The sequence below is a fragment of the Pristis pectinata genome, chromosome 15 (assembly GCF_009764475.1).
Source record: "Pristis pectinata isolate sPriPec2 chromosome 15, sPriPec2.1.pri, whole genome shotgun sequence".
In the NCBI taxonomy this organism is placed as follows: Eukaryota; Metazoa; Chordata; class Chondrichthyes; order Rhinopristiformes; family Pristidae; genus Pristis; species Pristis pectinata.
The window spans coordinates 13,140,826-13,161,474 of record NC_067419.1 but is presented as its reverse complement, the minus strand read 5'-3'; the positions used below and the strand labels follow the sequence as shown (position 1 = coordinate 13,161,474).

General features: G+C 40.9%; 1 protein-coding gene across 1 annotated transcript in view; it reads left to right on the top strand.

The window, feature by feature from the left end:
* LOC127578456 (ADP-ribosylation factor-like protein 8B-A) overlaps positions 1-20,649 on the top strand; it is a 77,369-nt gene that overhangs the window by 18,971 nt on the left and 37,749 nt on the right. Inside the window, exons 3-4 of the mRNA XM_052030493.1 lie at positions 18,121-18,194; positions 18,612-18,705. Of these exons, the coding sequence (XP_051886453.1) occupies positions 18,121-18,194; positions 18,612-18,705 (168 nt within the window). The remainder of the gene's footprint in view (positions 1-18,120; positions 18,195-18,611; positions 18,706-20,649) is intronic.

The window sequence follows — 20,649 nt, the reverse complement described above, 5'->3', positions numbered from 1 at the left end:
TGATGAGACCAATTCTGTGCCTACACCTGGCAAACATTCTGAAACTTTGGTTTGTTGGAACCCAGAATAGTCAGGAAAGGAAGCTTTTGTTATACTGCTGAGTTTTTGTCCTGGCTTCTAGGGAATGATGCAACATTGTGATATGGCGTTTCTTTCCAATACTTTGTTCCTTTACTTTAGCTCCTTTCCATGCATTCACCATTAAATGAACTAGCAGTGGTGTACTTAAAAGAAAGTAGCTGCATGGTAAACAGTTCTGGTGATCTTGCATTTAAGGCATGGTAGTGTAGCGGTTAGTGTTCCATTCCGGCCACTGTCTGTAAGGAGTTTGTACGTTCTCTGCGTGGGTTTCCTCTGGGTGCTCTGGTTTCCCCTCTATGCCAAAGACATAAAGGTTAGGAAGTTGTGGGCATGCTATGCTGGTGACAACACTTGTGGGCTGCCCCCAGAACACGCTACACAAAAATTTGCATTTCGCTGTGTGTTTTGATGTACATGTGACTAATAGAGATATCTTATTTGATCTAAAGGGCCATCATATATGTTTGCTTTGAGCTGGAAAAGTATACAAGTTCAAACTCTGGGGATAGGTCTGACGATAAGCTAGAAATATCAAATATTATGGTGACCTCATTCTTCTTTCTCCTGAGCTTCTAAACATCAAGTATCAGTGCATAGGAGGGCCCAGAGTCAAGGACCAGAGGTCCTGAGACTGAAGACCACCAATCTCTGTTGCAGCCTGGTCACAAAGGTTGATGGCTGCTGTGGATTTTGATCCAGTAAACCAATAGAGTTACCAATTGATTTTTAGTGAAGGGTGGCCACTGGGTTATCTATTTAGCACACCTTTAATTTTTTTTTAAAAAAAGCAACCATTTTATTGTAGTGTACAATCTTCTTTCTTTCGTGGTTGTGATCTATTTGTGTTCTTGGATCACAATGTTTCAGCATACTCAGCGTACCATCACTTGGCATTTCTATTGCTCTCAAAGAGCAATGCTGATTACTAGTTCTTCATGTTCATTAATTTAATGCTGCAAATTACACTTCACTTGCTAACATTGATTAAAACCTTGCAGCAAAAGTGAAAAGACTACATTCTTTTCCAGGGCTCACTCCCACCCTCCCTTTTCTGCATTTTTTTTCTCATTTCCTGAAGACCTGACTAGAATATGATTCCACAGACATAATTTATCTTGTGGACTTTGCCTAAATGGCTGCATGTCTTGTGTGCAATCCAGAATACTAAAAGAGCAGCTGAGGAAATAGTGATGCATTGGTTTTCATATAGATTATGGAACAGTTCCTGCAGTCTGGAGGGTGACAAGTGTAACCCCATTATTTTAAAAAAAACAAAGGCAGGAAAATGAGAATGGGTAACCATGACCAGTTTACCTAATGTCAAAAGAAGGGAAAATTCTAAAGTCAATTATAAAGGATGTGTTGACAGGACACTTCGAAAATATCCATGGGATTAGACACAGTCAGCATGGATTTACGAAAGGGAAATTTGAGTTCTACAAGTCTATTGGAGTTTGTTTTTGAGGATATATTTGGTAGGGTAGATGAGAAAGAACCAGTGCATATAGTGTATTTGCATTTATCAGAAGACCTTTGGTAAAGTCCTATGTAAGAGTGCACAAAATTAAAGCACGTGGAAACGGAGAAACTATACAAGCATGGACTGAAAATTGGCTGACAAACAGAAAACAGATTAGGAATAAATGGGTCACTTTTGGGGTGGCACACAATACCTTGTACATTACTGCTGGGCCCAGTGCTTGGGGCCCAGCTACTCAGAGTATCAATGATTTGAATTAGGGAACCAAATGTATTGTTTCTAAGTTTGCAGATGGCACAAAATTAGGTGGGTTTGTGAGTTTTGTGGAAGGTATAAAAAGGCTTCAAAGAGGTAGGGGCAAATTGAGTTAGTGGGTAAATATTGTAGATGTGGTATAATGTGGATAAAGTTATCCACAAGTAGGAAAATACAGAAAGGCAGAGTATTATCTAAATGGTGAGATATTGGGAAAAGTTGATGTACAAAGAGATCTGTATGTCTTTGTACACCATTCACTGAAAACCAACATGGAGGTGCAGTTAGGAAGGTGCATGGAATGTTGGCTTTCATTGCAAGAGGTTTTTGGTACAAGAGCAATTACTATAATTATACAAGGCTTTAGAGAGACCACACCTGGAATATTGTATACTGTTTTGGCCTCCTTACTTAGGATATACTCGCCATAGAAGGTTTGCTGAACTGATTCCTGGAATGGTACTAATCTATGTGAGGAGAGATTGGGTTAACCAGGCCTATATTCACTAGAGTTTAGAAGAAAGAGGAGACCTCAGTGAAATAGATAAAATTCTGATGGAGCTCGACAGATGGGATGCAGGGAGGATGTTTCCCCTGACTAGGGGGAGGGGGGTCTAAAATGAGGGCTCAAGATCTCAGGATATGGGGTAAGACGTTTAGGATGGAGATGAGGCGTTGGGGGATCCTGAGGCACCCCTGCCCCTCCAAATGGCCTGATGGCTTTCTGACAGCTCAAATAGATTTAAATAATTAAAAATACTGTAAAATACATAAAGACCAGAAGGTGAATAAAAACATAACTATCAAGAAAAATTTTTATAAAAGCAAGCCACTTATCCCACCATTGAAGATGGGTGACCTCGTATGAATGGGGCCACGCCACATACACCAGCCATCCCTGGTGTAAAGCGGAAGGGCTAGCTGTTTGAGCACTCTTCTCCTCGTCAACTCGGTGGTAAGTCCATTGGTGGACAGGTGTTTGTTATCTATGGAACTACTGGCCAAAGGTAATTCAATTCGGGCCATTAACTTTTATGCAACCTCTCTGACTGGGATACTGTTGACAGGAGAGGGAAATGTCATTGAGGGAAGACTGGCATCGCAGAAGTACATGTTATTAGTGCTTTGCATGTTATTTTGAGCTTTTGATACTATTGATATTAGAATTCACCTTGATTTCCAATTTCTTTACTGTTTTCCTAAGTTGCATCCTCAACAACCTGATGTATGAATTTATGGCTTTATCCTTCCTCAAGCTGTCCCCTTGGCACCTCTTCTTTCATGCTGTTCTTTTTAATTCTCTGGGGTTTGAAACCATGCATAGTTCCCTTACTTTATGCTTTTTTTTTCTTATATACATTTCTTTCATTTGTAGCTACTTGAAGAGCTGGCAATTGATTTCATGTAACCAACAAAATATTTTGTTTGCTTATAACACAAGTGCACTGAACTGGGAAGAGGCATATGTCTATGTGGATGCTGCTGGGGCAATTGCACTGTGGTATCAGTGGAGTGTATTGTTTAATGAGATGATGTGGCTTAATGAGACAACTTGAGTTATGATGAGTTGGATGGCATTTGATGTGAACTGTTTATGGACAGATGTTTTGCGAAGCCAAGTGTAATCACTGGATGACTGCACTATTGAAAGACACTTCCGTTTCAGAAAGATTAGTTCACCTGAAATTTGAGAAAAATGCTAAAACAGAACTGCTTTGTAAGAAAGCACATCAATAGAATGGTTGACAGGACATAATGACCAAATAAATTTCAGTGGTATGAGAGAGTGCTCACCTTTCAACCGTGAATTCTAAAGATCGTATTATTGTTGTAAAGGCAAAATGAAATGCTTGATTTTTTTTTGTAATGGGAATTGTATTCCTTGGTATCTCTTAAATTAACTCATTCTGCCTCAGGGCCCTTAAAACCATGGAGTATCCTGAGTTTTTCTTTCCACTCAGTTACAGGCTTTTAAAACGCTTTGCATCATTGTAGCTGCTCCTTAATTTGTGTTGTGCTCCTCCCTCCCTTCTTGGCCTCAGTGCTGTCCTGCACTATCATTTGCAACCTCTCTTCAAAATTTCTCAGTAATTGTTTGCAATGGGTTTTAAAAAAAATTGTATAACTTTGCCATTATCTCAATGGTGGAGCCCTTCTTGGCAATATTGGCTCAGTTAATTGGAGAGGTAATTTCAATATAGGGAATTTTAATAAAGCACTGCAAGGGAAATATAGATTGGCTACCTTCTTTGTAGATACAAGGCTTAAAAATAATAGTGATTAATATGGAAAAACTAATTAGCAATATCTGAAAGACTTTCAAAGTTGATAGCAAATCAATAGGCTAAATAGAAAGTGATGAAGAATTGTGAAAGTGTAACTACTTTTAGGTCTGAATATCAGATCCCTTTAATGGATCAGTAGGGTGGGAATATTGGGGGGACCTGGGAAATCCAGATACTAATGTTAAGGAAATGTGAAATGTTCGCATTTGATAGAGAGTGAGCTCAGTTCTCAGTCAGGTTGACTTGGAAATTGAACTTTGCATAGAGAATTTTAGAAAATTCTAGTGAAGCCATTTGTCCAATTTATACCTATGTCGGTTCCTTGAATGTGCAGTCACTCTTACTCCCACGTGCTTGCTTTCTGTCGATGACCCTCTTAAACTCCTCAAGCACTTGCTCTACTCCTGTCTTCAAACTACTTTTGGAATTTGCTTCACTGCCTTCTTCAGGTAGATCCTAACAACCTGAGTGAACTAACTATCTGCAGAGCACTGTGTTGTGAATGTTTGGTGGATTAAATGCCTGCTGTGCTATGCTACCAGATATGAAACATCCTTTCTCCTAAGGAAATGAATAATACTAATTTTATGTATTTTTAGATGGCTGTGCCAAAGAAGAATAAAATAATGAGAATTATCCTCTTTATTAAGATATCAAAGCAATATTTGAATTGGGGATCTCCAGACTTTAATTTTACAGGTATTTATAATTATTCAGACAAACAAAACAAAGGAACTGATACTATAATACTTTAAAAGCCTCAATCCTACTTTACAATCTACCATAGAATCTGAAAAGGATATTGAGTGGAAATTACTTGATAGCTGGATTGAGCACTAGGTCAGCAATAAAAAGCAGGAGATTGTGATTAAAAATAGGCTTAGTACTAGATGAATGGTAGAAAGGTGCGCTGGGACTAATTCTTGGAATCCTGTTCGAAAGGACTTTTGCATCTGTTACCTTTTACTCAATAAGGTAAAAGATACCATAATTTTGTCTTATAATTTACATGTATCTTGTCCGTTGCCACAAAGAGTTGGTGTGAAGTGTATACCATAGTCCTCTCCATGGGGAGGCTCCCAGTTTGGGTGGAAATTGGTCAGATGTACATGTGTAAATTCAAGGGTAGGTAAAACCTTTTCCATCTATGTGGGGTGGAAGCAAGTCTGGTAGCTGTTGGAGAGGATGATAGTTCGCAAAGCTTTCCCATGAAGTGGATTAATTCCTTGTTGTGGGCATGGCTTTACACAACATTTCTCACCACAACACCCCTAACCCCTGCCAGGTCCAATCAGCTTTGCATTTCTATTCTTCACTCCTGCTGCCCTCGGGGATTTAATGGCTCAGTACAATGGACAGGAACATTTGACTAATATTTTTAAGGTTATTAATTTGAACCCTTAGTATATCGGCGCTTGCGTTCTTGCTGAATAGGGCAAGTGAGAAGTAGCAGTGAAGATGGAGGGGAGTATTTGATCAAATGGCTACCTATTTTAAATAGAACACAAGAAAATGTGATCATGACTTTCAACTCCTCTTCTGCACCTGTTCCCCAGCCTTCAATTCCCTGGTATTTCAAAAGTGACTCCTCTTTAAATACTTCCAGTGATACATTTCACAAACTTCCAGGGTAGAAAATTCAGTTTTAAGTGACTGAGCCCCATCTTGGAACAGAGAACACAGAACACAGCCCCTATCTTAGAACATAGAACACGATGTTGTGCCGAGATTTTATCTTGCTCTATCTAACCCTTCCCTCCCACATACCCCTCCATTTTTCTATCATTCATGTGCCTATCTAAGAGTCTGTGAAATGCCTCCATCACCTCTGCTGGCAGTGAGTTCCACAGACCCATCACTCTGTGTTTTTACAAAAAAACAACTTGCTTCTGACATCCTCCCCTATGCCTTCCTCCAATCACCTTAAAATTACGCCCCCTTGTGGTAGCCATTTTTGTCCTGGGCTTCTGACTATATTCCCTCTTTCAAGACTCCCTGACTCACGGAAATGTCTACCCCTGTCATGCCCCCTTAAGATTCACACATTTAAATAAGATCCCCTCATTCTCCTAAATTTTACAGAATACTGAAGGGACATGGGTTAGAAAAACCAGTGCAGGATGAATTGGGATGGGGAAGAGAGGGGAACCTATGAATTGTGACTAAGGAGGGGTAATCGTGCTAGAAGAGGATGAAGAGTGGTAGCTTAAATTGAGAATGGAGAGCAGAAGAGCTGCATGATAAATGGGACAGAGGGAAGGCGATTAACGTCTTTGTATCACTAAAGGCAAGTGAACAGCAAAAGGCTTAATTTTGTTTGGCGCCATTATTCAGCTGCTTCTGATTTTCCAATTTGGTGAGAATTCCTAATTGGTTAGATGGAAACCCGAAATCAGAAATGGGACATCTTAACATTGTTTAGAGGCAAAAGTTCATTGTAATTCCAATATCTGATTGGTATCGTGTAAGATAGTGTCTGATTTTTTTTTTTCGTTTGAGTTGAAAGTTACATTAAGGAAGAGCACCCGGCTTGAGCCTTTAGAACATAGGAACAGGCCCTTCGGCCCACAATGTTGTGCCAGACCTATTACATTAGTGATAAAATGCCCAATTAAACTAATCCCTTCTGCCTACATAGTGTCCATATCCTACTATTTCCCTTGCACTCGTGTGCTTATCTAAGAGCTTCTTGAATGCCCCTTTCGTATTTGCCTCCACTACCACCCCAGGCAGCACATTCCAGGCACCCACCACTCTGTGTGTAAAACAAAAAAAATCCTTTCCCCACACATCTCCTTTGAACTTACCCCCATCACCTTAAATGCATGCCCTCTGGTATTAGACATTTCAACCCTGGGAGAAAGATACTGGCTGTCTACTCTATGCCCCTATTAATCTTATAAACCTCCATCTGATCTCCCCTCAGCCTCTACTGCTCCAGAGAGAAAAACCCAAGTTTGTCCAACCTATCCTCATAGCACATGCCCTCTAATCCAGGCAGTATCTTGGTTAACATTTTTAAAACAATATATAAATGATGCATGTATTGATTGCCTTGGCATTCTCCTTAATCCTACTTGCCAAGGACTTTTCATGGCCCCTCCTGGCTTTCCTAATTCCCTTCTTGAGTTCCTTTCTGGCTTCTTTATAATCCTCAAGTGCTCCGTTTGATCCTAGCATCCTAAGCTTTACATACTTTTCCCTTTTTCTTCTTGACTAAATTCTCCACCTTTCTCGACATCCAAGGTTCTCTTACCTTGCCATCCTTGTCCTTCCTTTTTACTGGAACGTACCTGTCCTGTACTCTGTGCAGTTGGTCTTTAAACACCCTCCACATGTCAGATGTGGACTTGCCCAAAAACAGCTGTTACCAATTAATTCTCCCTAGTTCCTGCCTAATGTTCTCATAATTTGCCCTGCTCCAATTTAATACTCTCCCCCAAGGTCCATACTTACCTATAGCTATCTTAAGATTTGAGGAGTTGTGGTCATTGTTCCCTAACAGTTCTCCCACTGAAAGGTCAGTCACCTGGCCAGGCTTGTTACCCAACCCCAGGTCCAGTACGGCCCCTCCTCTCATTGGACTATCTACATATTGATTTAAGACACCCTCCTGGATGCACCTAACAAATTTTGCCCCATCTAATCCTCTAGCACTGAGGAAGTCCCAGTTTATATTGAGGAAGTCCCAGTTTATATTAAGGAAGTTGGTCCTCCACAACAATGACCCTATTAGTTTTACACCTTTCCCTAATCTGCCTGCATATCTGTTCCTCAATGTGCCAGTGGCTATTTGGGGAGGGGGGGGGGGGTCTGTAGTATAATCCCATCAGAATGATTGCAGCTTTCTTATTTTTGAGTTCTACCCACATAGACACAGTGGAAGAGCCTTCCATTATGTCCCCTCTGAGTGCAGCTGTGATACCACAGGTGGATGCAAATTCTACTGTACTTCGGGACCTGACTTTATAAATGCTGTAGGGAAGTTCTGCAAATTGCCTCTTCACCCTCAAAAGGTCATGAAATGAATTTCAGCTTCCTTGTTCAAGCTGCAGACCACCATTACGTTTCATGAAATCTGTCTGAGGTAATATTACCTATGTTTACCCATTGACTTCCAATCATGTACTTAACTAGACATTTTGGCAGCTTTACTTGGATAGGAACAATCAATGTCATGTTGACTTTTTATGCTGGAAGGCTTTTCCACATCCCATTATTTAGAGTGGAGATGATCCTTGAAGGTTAACTTTGTTCAATATATGCTGACCAGTTCAACATAGTTCAGTGTGCTACTGAACTTGTCATTAAAATGTATACCTATAGCAGAATGCTTTTCCCCAACACCAATATAAGTAGAAGTGGGTGATGAGCATGCTTGGTGGTTAACCTGTGTTGAGAATAGGATCCAGCAAAGTAAACTCATCCACAGAGCTCAAAAGATTAATATCTACTTGTAGCTATTAGAGAACTAAATTCTCATTGCCAGAACTGAGCTCTGTGACATGAACAGGGAGATGGAAATGTGTAATCTTGTGACTGTGAAATTTAATTGAAGAGCACTAAAGAACCAAGGGGTCATTTATAATGAAATAAGTACTGTACTACTTTGAGAAATCTTATCAGTTTTAATCTAAACAAGCACGGTAACCATGTGGATAGTCAGCTTAGTTTGAAAATTCAGGTTTTTCTTTATGAATCCACTGGAATTCTATGAAAGGACTACTGAACTAACAGATAAAGGTTATTCATTATAAGAGGCATTCTGAATTCCAAATACTATTAGCTTTTTAAAAAAAATTAAGGCATGTCAAATGAACTATATCATTTAACTGGTTTAAAATTTAGCTTGACAACAACAAAAACATTAGTTATAAATAGATAAGGATCTCAGGGAGGTATTACAGGGAAATGAATTATGTTTTTGCCGAGCTCTCGGTCCATGAGCAGTTCACATGATGCAAAATGTGCATGGGGTTACTAATATTAGGAATAACAGATGGAATTTTATATGAATTAAGCCATGAAAATGAAAGCAGAGTGAAAAGTAATTTGTATATGCTCTTGGAAAGAATGAGATAAAATGGTGAAATGTTAAATGCAAGAAGAGATTCAAATTTACAAATCTTTAAAAGTAGGAGGAGACTGACATTCTTATATAAAAATAATTCTTAGATGCTGACTTTTATAAATAAGGAAACAATACAAAGAATGTGAAACCATCATTTTCTAGGCAACATTCTGTGGTGGATGATAATTATTTAGTTACTAATAAATAAGTTATGTTGGATAGTCTATCTTTATCTCAAATGCAAGAAAGTTCTTCAAAATGAGAAAAATACTTATTCGGCATTTTGTACATATAGAAGTATGTTGTACATGTTTGACATTATTTACATCTATTGATCAGGGAAATCAATTACATTATGCTTCCGAGCACAATATTCAGATTGATCAAACATCTCCAAATTGTGATCTCTTACAGTATGATGCATTTTTAAAAAAATACCCAAGCTCTTTGTAAAAATGCCAACATCATACCTGATCATATCTTGTTTGTGTGTGAACTTAAAACACAGAGAAATGACTAGTGGGCATCTTACCCCGTACATGATAGTTTGAAGTTTCCTAAGTTGCATGCTAAACTTGAAACTAATTCCTTCCAATGAATTGGAGCAAAAAATGACATCAGAAACAGAATGCTGGATACATCAGCATGTCAGATAACAGTATTAGGGATAGAATCTGAGTCAATGGTTCAGGTCAAAGCCCTATCGTCAGAAGTGGAGAAGCGAGAAGACTGTGTTTCAAGTTGCAGAACGGGGGAGCCGAAGAGAACAGAGAATGTCGATGATTGGGTGCAGACCAAAATTGTCAAGGTGACAATTAGTTTTTTAAAAAAAAACAGCAGTTGGAACAAAATGATAGAGAAACATTACAACTTGAAACAGAAAAGTATACACAGATCTGTGAGGGAGAAAAGGGGGGGTTACTTGAAATTTTTAAAACATGGTAATAAGTGCCAAAAGTTGTAACCTTGGGAGATGCAACCCTTGCCTTTTTACCTTTTCTCTTCCCACCATCCAGAGAACCAAACAGTCCTTCTCTTATTCTTAAAATAAACATTCTCTTATTTTATTCCTTCCAGTGAGTATTTAATTGGCCCTATATCATTATTGATTATTCGGTTTATTTCCTGCTGATGCAGATTTTTCTGTTTGCCTTGTGTGATCACTTTAATCCTGCTTTCTTAACAAGAATTTATTTCTTATTTCTTATTTCTTATGGTTCTATTGTGAAACTTTTAAGGATGCATCTTTGCTTATGTACCATTTAGCACCTTAGAATTACTGAATGGTTACAGCGCAGGAGGCAACTCGGCCCATTGTGTCTATGCTGGCTCTCTACCAGAGCAACTCTCTAGTTCCATCCATTGGCTCATCCTCCCTGCAGACTTATATCTACGATACATTTATCAGGTTTCTTCATGAAAGCTGCAATGGAACCTGCCTCCACCACATCTGCAGGCAGTACATTCCAGGTTCCAACCACAAGCTGCATGAGACATTTTTCCTCGTGCCATTCTTAATTCTCTTCCCCTTCATTTTTATACCAATGACCTCTTGTCCTTGATTCTTCCAACAAACACAACAGACTCTTCACCATCCTTTCCACATGGCTCTCATCATTTTGTATTACTGACTTCAAATCTCCCTTTAACCCCCCTTCCCGAAAGAAAACAGTCCCAGTGTCTTTACTCTGTACAGTACTTGTAACTGTAGTCCCTCATCCCAGGAACCATTCTGACAAATCTTTTCTGGATCCCCTCTAATCTTTTACATTCTTCTATAACATGGCAACCAGAATTGAACACAATACTGCAGTTAAAATTGGACCAGTATTTATAGAGCCTCAGCATAACTTTCCTGCTTTTGCACTCTGTGGCTTTATTTATAAAGAACAATACTGTATATGCCTTTAGTCAGTATGCTTTCTTGGCCTGCCCTGCCACTTTCAATGGTTTATGCACTGTCCCTCAGGCCCCTCTGTTCCTTCAACACTTAGAGAACAGGATGCTTTATTCTACATTGCCTCTCCTCATTCTTCCTACCAAAATGCACATTTCTCCATATTAAACTACATCTGCCACATGTTTGCCTGTTCCATCACCTGGAAACAAACTACCAAGTTTTGTATTGTTCACAAACTTGGAACTTGTGGCTTATCCTTCAAGTCTGCACCACCAGTTTGACTTCTTTCAATTAAAGAGAAAATAAATATATCATGAAGGGCAACAGTAAGATTACTGGCAGTGAAGTGCATGTAGGATCACAAATGATTACAGCTTCCTGAAAATGGGGAACCAATAAGGAAAGGTATGGCCTTCATTAAGCAGGTGGTTATTTAAGATTAAAATCCATCAGTACTGCAGTGTTCAGTCTCAATTTAAAAGTCAGGTGGTCATCATCCTCATGCTCTTAATTTAGGATATTGCAATTTAAGATCCATAGTTCCCTATTTAGCAAAGTCTCAAAGTTAACTTTATCAACCTATAAAAGCAATTCAACAGTGCTACTACATTAGCAAAGTTCTCATGAGTCTGGTTAACCCTCTCTTTCCTTCAGAATATTATGAGCTATTTTGAGTACCCTGAAGGAAGACCCTGAGAATGGTGGAAGGGTACAAAGGATTATTTACTAACATAACATTGGGTTTTAGGAATGGGGATTGATGAGAGGCAAAAAAGGCTCATTCTCTAAAACCTGGAAGGCCGAGAAATTGAGGGGTCCATTAACGTAAGCTGGGAAACTGCACATTGGTCAGAGTTAGCAATAAGGGGAGGTGGTTACCAACTTAACACCATTATCGAAAGAATGAAGGAAGAGATCAGTTTTTTTTAATAAGCAGATGGTTGTTAGATTAAATATCCCAGCAGAAACGTGGGTGATAGAAGAATCCATACATAACTTTTTTTTTACAGAAAAGGAATGTGTGTGAGGAAATGGCAGGGGGTTGAGATGAGTGTGTATCATTTATCAAAGAGATTATTTGGAGGAAGAAAGAATACCTTCATGCAATTCTTGCATTAGTGTGCCAGTGGTAGCAAAATGGAGACTATGGTGCCTGCTATGAGTACTATTAAAATTCAAAGCATCTACACCGTTAATGCACCGTTTAACATAGTAACAGCCTAAAGTTTGCAGGGTGTGTCGTCATTAAAACAGGCAGGGTGTGTCGTCATTCAGTGTACAGTGCTGCCATTTTGGAGCTCCAAGCTGTGTTTAACTTTGCACAACTGACTATGGATTCAGCAGCAGGGAACTCCTTTCCACCAATATTCCTCACACTACCCCCACACCCCACTTTTGTAACGGAATCATCAATCATTTTTTGTGCGAGTAACTCGTTTATGCAGAAGTCTTGAGATCAGCACTTTAGTACTGTCACCAATTTCCCTATGGATTTTTGACACCTGCAAGAAGAATAGAATGCAGCAAAGTTGTGTAGATTTATAGCAACTACCTTTGAACATTTTCTACAAATCTACATAGTTTTGGTGCATTCCATTGTTCTGATGTCTATGGGGAGTAGTGTGACAGCTGGTAAAATGCTTTTGTGCTGATTTCAGTGTTTCTGCACAGATTAGCTTTCAGTTTCCTCTTGGAAATGAGGATGAGAGGAGAAGAAAGAAGACATGGCGATACTTATGGAGCAGATCTCCTACCTGAGCTTCACCAGTGACCAAGGTATGGGACGTCTGCTTTTCACAAAGGAGGCCATCACTGACATCTACCAACTGCTACAGCCACTACTCCACCTCAGAATCTACGGACTGCACTACCCATGGCTGTTGTTGGATTTGAGGGTTTTTAATTAGCTTTTTAACATGTATAGTGTTTAATACACCTCAAGTGGCAGCACAAAGAATGGCCGCTCACTAGTTTATTGGTTCGTCCATCAGGTGAATATGTGGTTTTTTCCATTGGTTGGTTTGGCCACAAGTGTCTAATAGGTTTCCTAATTGTACTATTGTTAGCTGAAGAGCATCTCTTATCTCAGGTGTAAAAGGTGTCATCTTTTTGTTAATCTCTCTCTTGCTCGACTCCTCTGGCCTGAGCTCATCTTTTGTTCACTTTGTCTTGGCTCATCGAAGCCAGTGCCATGTGCTCTGTGACTGTTTCTTTGTTTTAAACTTTCCAATAAAACTTTGAAGCACCAAGTTGTTTTCAACTCATTCCTGGACTCCTGGAAGAACCTGTGGATTCGAAAATAACCGGAACTGACACTGTGGTGTGTTGTGCTACCATCAACTCCATACATAGTGCTTTGAAGATGTGTGTGTCAACTCTTATAATGCAACTGAATCAAAACAAATTCCACTTCTTCAGCAAGTAGCTGTTGTGGGACCAGAGGCAGGTAATGCCTAGTATACTTGCAATAGTCATGGTGCCTTCCTTTCTGTTTTGCTGGCTGTGTTTCAGCTATTGTAACAGGCCAAAAGATGGGTGGTGCCTGATAAGGGTTGTCCATGGACAACATGGCTCGTAATACCAGTTTGCTGCTCATAGGCACTAAATTTATATTGCAAGAGAGATAATGTTATTGGGGTGCCGAAACAATTCCACAAAACCAGCATTAGGCTTTGAGATGGTATTCTGGTATATGCCATCCTGTGGGGGCATGTTTTGCCACCACCTCTTGAAAGACACTGAGGCTGAAGAGGATAGGAGGCCTCTATGTAGACTGTTCCTGTCTGCTTGGGCTATGTGAAGAGTTAATTTAAGTGTTTAAAAACAGTATCTCGATTATCCCACCCCACACCCTCAATTGTGGCCCCACACTCCTGCCTTCCTGTAACATAAACCTTTATATTTTCATCCTTTTGCTCAAAATGCAAACATAAAACCTAAAAGTACACATTTCAAACCAAATTTATAAATTGCATGCAGTCTTAACCTAATAAAAAAGAATGAATGACTTGCATTATACATTACCTTTCATGATCTAAAATGCTCTTCAGTGAACAGTTTGTTTCCTTTGGGGAAACATGGCAGTCAGTTAACACAGTAAGTGTTCACAAGCAGATGAGAAGATCTTCAATGTAGTGATTGAGTGAGGGATGAATATTGGTAGGACACTGGAACTCTGAAAGACTGCTGTGGGATCTTCATTATCCACCTGAGAATGCCCTCTGTTTAATGCCTCATGTAAAAGATGCCCTTGTGTGATCTCTTGGTGTCTGACTTCTGTGTGCCTTTGCTTGTCCTTGTGTTCTGAGTGTATTTGCTGCACTGTGACTAATGAAAGGCTGCTGATTCTGTGTGGAGATGACAGCAGATGGCCTTGGAGATGGACCTTGAGCAACTCCAATTCTCAAAGTAACGTCTTCAGAATGCACCATTGTAGCATGATCAATGGTAGTATTGCCTGTTTGATGGATAACAGTAGAGTGCATGTGGGATCATAAATACTGTCATCCTAAGAGAGGGTAATAGATTTGTGCTCAGAGTAATCACTGTTGCTCTCCAGTGGCAGATCCTCGCAATCCTGGTAATCTGTTGGAGAGCAGATTTCCCAGTGTAGCCCCTTGTCTACAGACGAGAAAGCATCTGGGTGACCTTCTATTGCAGTACTTGTACTTTTGTTGGAAACCGAGAGGTCAGCCTTAGACACTGCATCATATTTGACACCATGTGACTATTGAGCTTATCAATGGTACCAAGCTTTGTACGAAGCCTTTGACTAAATTGATCCCAGAAACCTCCATGTTTCTTGAGCTGAACACAGCCTTGCACAGGTACAACAAAAGTTTCATCATGCTGTCCTATCAGCTTTAGCTGTTGCCTGCCCTTCAAAAAGCTCAGCGAAAGAACTGGTGTGTAGTCTTGCCCTCAAGTGAGCTGATAAGTGCATTATTCTAATCCATGTTGGCCTAGAGCATATTTGTATCCTCAGTGAGTGTGGATCTTGTCTGTATGCTGTTGCTTGATGTACATGCAGTATCACCGTCTTAGCTAGTGATTGCAAATGAACACGTGATGTTGTGCTTTCATCAGTTCTCTACTTCCTGTCCTCCGTTGCCTGATATTAAAAGAAAAAGCATCTGTGGTAAGGTGAAGGGAAGGAGCAAAGTTGGATCTGCATATGTAATGCCATCTGCTTCTGTGAGATTATGGGATGAGGGGAGTGTGGGAAGAGAGGATTAGATAAGTGGTTACTATACAAGGGATTTGGGCTTGCCATTGGCCAGAGCCATTGCAATAGCCCTTCCCAAATGGCCAGTGCCATTTCCCCTATAGTGTGCCTCCCTTTATTATAGAGCACTATTCAGAATGATCTCAGCATCTCCAGTAGTCACAATCTACCATCCCCCTACTCAGTAAAGACTTGCTTTATGCAGTTCTACCTAGCTTGTAACAATATTGGGGTCACTGCTATTCGATGCAATTGAGCTGCGTGGTTATTGTCAGTTGCATGCCAGTTTAAGTTTTTAAACTTTAATTTAGTTACTCAATCAGTGTGCAACTTCTTGAACCCATCTGCATGCAGTAGTCACTATAATGAGCCCATAGATGATGTTTTTCCTGCATGACATGGGGCAATCACACATCATTATTTCTGGGGCAGCAGGTTTCAGATGCTGTCTAATTTAACCCTCCTTTTGTTAACCTGTCATATTCTAAGTTGTTTTCAATGTTCTCATGTACTATGTCAACAAACTTGATCCAAAATCTGAATGCTAAATGCAAACGGATATTTGCACATACATCTGTGAAAGAGGTAAATAAGGCATCACCACATACATTTGGTGTTTCATAAGAAAAAGATACAGTGACAGAGGACTGCCAGGTAACTTATGTAATGTCTATATTTAAGAAGGGGATAGATTGTCAGGAGAATTATAGATGACTCGGCTTAATATCTGTGGCAGAAAAATAATGGAGCAAATAGCTCATCTAGAAACAAAATATAATAAATTGTCAGGAAGACTTTCGAAAGGGAAGGTCTTGCTTAACAAATGTTACTAATTTTTCTTCAAGCTATCTTCAAGCCAAAAGGGTAAAGAAGGGGAGTAAAGGTTTTCTATCTAGAGTGGTAAGTGAATAGTGGTGTTTTACAGAATCAGTGTTGGGACCACAACTGTTCACAATTTAAGTTAATCATTTAGACTTTGGAAACAAAACAGTTTCTTAATTTGTAGGTGATGTCAAATTGGGGTGATGGTCTGTAACAAAGAAGCAATAGCATCTGAGATGAGACTTGCAGATTGGGCAGAATTTGACAGACGACCTTCAATGCACGTAAATGCTTGGCATTATGTTGTGGTAGGAAGAATAGGGAGACCACTCATTACTTTGAAGATGTGAGGCTAGGTAGGGAAGAGGAACAAAGGGATTTTGAAATACAAATGTACCACAGGTTAACAGATTTTTTTAAAATGCAAATCAAGTTTAAGGGATCATTACTAAAGGGCTAAAATTGGAAAAAGTAGGGAAGTAATGCTAAACTTTCATCAAACCTTGGTTAGACCTTTTGAGAAATTAATATAGCAACCAGAAACATATTCTAGAAACAGAAGTATAGAGACAATGGAGAAGATACACAGAAGATTTACAAGGATGATACCAGGAATGCAAGGATTATACATCTCAGGAAACAATGAACAGCTTGGGACCTTTTTCTCTTGAAAAAAGTAAAGTTAGAATTAATAGGACTGTTTAAAATTATAAGTTTGATAGCATGGATACAATGAGTCTCTTACAGCAGGAAACAATGCATCTGGGAGCTGACAGTCTGAGAGAATGACTAAGAAATAGAATGGGGAGTTCAGAAGAAAACCCTTTATCCAAAGAGAGGCAAGAGTGTGGAGCTTACCACAACTAGCAGCATTAAAGTGAATAGTACAGGTACATGCAAGAGGAGACTGAACGATCCTTGATTAGTTCCTCACTGGTGGAGCAGTTACTGAAAGATATTTGTGTGTGTGTGTTTTTTTAAATAGGCTTATTTCCAGATTTACAATTTTTTTTGCATCATTCTCAGTTCAACATTTACAAAATATCCATCAAATTAAAACATTGCCATCCTTGTCCAGGATGCATCTGCAGAGCCCACCAGTCCCAGAAGGCATTCAGAGAGCCAGTGGACACCGCATGCTCTCTCTCCAGGGATACCTGGACATGGACGTGTCCTTAGAAGAAGGGCAGGCAGTCAGCTTGGTGGGACCCTTGATGGCCTCCCGTCTGGACTTGTGAATGGCCACCCTGGGCAGACCCAGCAGCAGACTGACAAGGAGGTCCTCTGACTGACTCTGTACTGCCTGCCCAAGCATCAGGAGAGGGGGACTGAGTGCAACCAGAATGTGACAGGCAGCCCCTTCAGATATTCAAAGAGGGATTGCAACATCTTGAAGTCAGTGTCCCTGGTGGGGAAAAAACTGCATTGCCAGTGCACGCCATCCAGGAAGGATGCTCAACATTTAGGTATTTCTGTCTGAAGGCAGAGAATTGCCACCTGGGTTCGGATGCACACCAGCAACTGATCACCTTCTCCATTCTGGGAGACTAGATTTGTAAGCCCAAGGCTGATTTATTGTATGGAAACCTTTTGGGCCTCAGGCAATAGGTATGATGCAACCCTCTGCCCAAATTATCCACGCAGTTTAATGTGCCTTTTCAGACGTGGAACATTTTCTAAGCCAATGTCTTTCAAACTGTCTCTCATTTCCTGTTTTTAATATTTCCAAATAGTTCATTAGTCTGAATCCTGTCTTGTCTGGGATGAACTAGTAGATGATAGTTGAAGAACACTATGAGAATCGTCACCAGACTGCAGTGAGATAATATGTAGTGGGTACTGTTCGCTATAAAAAATGATTGATACTGCATCCCAGAATTTGCTCTCAGAATATTTGATTCAATTGTGTTATGTCTTAATTTCCAGTTAGAAATAGTATTCTCATTTTACCTTTTTTAATAAGGTTATGATAAGTGCATGTGTGTACTCTTTCCCCCACAGATTTGGGACATTGGTGGTCAGCCAAGATTCCGAAGTATGTGGGAACGTTACTGCAGAGGAGTCAATGCGATTGTGTGAGTTTATAATCTGCAATCTTTCTGATTTTTCTCTCTCCTCCTCTTCTATCCTATCCTACTCTTCTTCTACCCTCTCTTCCACCTCATCCTTGTATCCCCTTCTTCTCTCCTGCCTCTCCCCTTCTTCTCTCTCTCCCTCTCTCTCTCTCTCTCTCTCTCTCTCTTTTCCCCGCCCCCCCTCCTCCCCCTCCTCCCCCTCCTCCCCCTCCTCCCCCTCCTCCCCCTCCTCCCCCTCCTCCCCCTCCTCCCCCTCCTCCCCCTCCTCCCCCTCCTCCCCCTCCTCCCCCTCCTCCCCCTCCTCCCCCTCCTCCCCCTCCTCCCCCCTCCTCCCCCTCCTCCCCCTCCTCCCCCTCCTCCCCCTCTCCCCCTCTCTAAGAGTTCCTTTCAATGATCTTGATACTTGTCTGTTTTTAGCTACATGGTGGATGCTGCAGACTTTGAAAAGATTGAAGCTTCAAAGAATGAACTCCACAACTTATTAGATAAGCCACAGCTACAAGGAATTCCTGTAAGTCAACTTTCTTTTAAACTTCTGTTTAAATTGCTTTGCATATCACCTGAAAAGTAACGCAAGTTGCAAGATTTTCAAAACCTCGCTGTTGTTTATGGAACGCTTATATATTTAATATAATATTTATTTTAACTTCCTAATTCAAGGTTTAACTTCATCAACAACACCACCACCACCACGCCCCCCCCCCCCCCCCCCCCCCAAGTGTATCTTGCTTGAGGGCAACTTCTCAACTTCTTAGGCTCTGTGTAACTCTGCACCAGCAAATTACGGCATAGAGTCCCTGCACTGATGATGCAGCAAGTTCCCTGCATCATCAGTGCTGTTCCTAATCCCTGCCCATGTTAGCACTTGCAAAGTGGAGGTCAGGTCCCTTTCCACAGACAAAGCACAGGATTAAAGAATTGAGTAGCATTATTTGAAGAAGAATCTTTCAGTTGCTATATGACAGTTGCAGGAGAAAGCAGCCTTGAACGAAATTTGTTCCTCTCCTTTGGACAGAAAAGAAAGGAGAGACAGCAACACTGGATACCAACTGAAATGTGTACACCTGGGCCATACTAATGATAGGCAGGCCATGAATCTGGCACAGATGTACACTTTAGTGTTGAGGACCATTGAAGAGAAGGCTTGTGTTTATCTAATGGCTTTTAAGACGCTGGACAGAGGCAGAGAAGAAATGGTAGTGTCACCAAATATTGGTGTGGTATGCATAAAAACTGGGTTACAGTATTAGAGTGCTTAGTATTATCGCCAAAACACTTTTTTCTTTCACTAAGTTGTCAAATAAGTCAAAAACTAGTGTGCAGTGGCAATGAGTGTGTTTTACACCAGGAACTGAGCGAGAGGCACAACTACAGGTGCCACCTTCGTAAGTCCAGCGGAACTGCTGACACCTTGCTGCCCAATGATCAGGGAAGGATGTTAGTTCTCGGCGACCAGACACCAACAGCAGCACACAGTGGCTGCTATGGAGGAGAGGGGAGCTCTGGTGGAAAAGGGAGAGAGCTCCCAGATATTCCGAAGGGGATGTTGAAGCACTGATCCACGAGGGAGGTCCAGTTGCCATGGGATCCAGGGGACCGGTCAGGGTCAGAAGTGCTTGGTAGGAGGTGGTTCAAGTTGTTTCCCCAGAAATGAAAATTCATGTTCAATGGAGTAGTTTTTGCATAAAGTTCACGACCCCACAAAATGCATCAAGGTAAGCTGTGGACCACCACATGTACTGCTCTCTCATACAGTTGCATTCCCATACTCAATCCACACACACTACCCTGTCCTACACCACCCAGCACTTTCATCACCACCATTGACATTCTCCCCCCACCCCCACACACAGTCAATCCTCTAAATATAGGATAAAGGAGAAGTTATTCTGCAACCTGCATCACCTCCATTTAGGCTAAAACAATGAGGAATTGGTCACCTGAATAGGAGGGGGGCACTTCAGAGCAATGCCTCACTGAGCTGGAGGAGGTGATTAGAATCACACAGCACAGAAGTAGTCTGCATCAGTCATCCATTCACACCACCTGTACACTAATCCCCTTTTTATCCCCCCCCCAACATTTCCATCAATTCCCCCCCCCTCAGATTTTACCACGAGTGGCAATTTACAATATCCAATTAACCCACCAACCTGCACATTTTTGGAAGTGGGAGCATCCATAGGGAAACCCATGTGGACACAGGGAAGGGCGCCACACACACAGAGCACCCGAGGTCAGGACTGAACCTGGGTTACTAGAGCTGTGAGGCAATAGCTCTACTTGCTGAATCACTGTGCCGCCCCCTGGTGGCATATCACTGCTGCTGAGGAGCTTCAAGCTGATCACATGTAGCAAAGACCAGACCTCTATATTTAGATCACGTTTGCTCTCTTCAAGGACAGGGGCTCCCCTGAGGGGAAACCAGTTTCATGAGTGGAGATGATATGAAGTC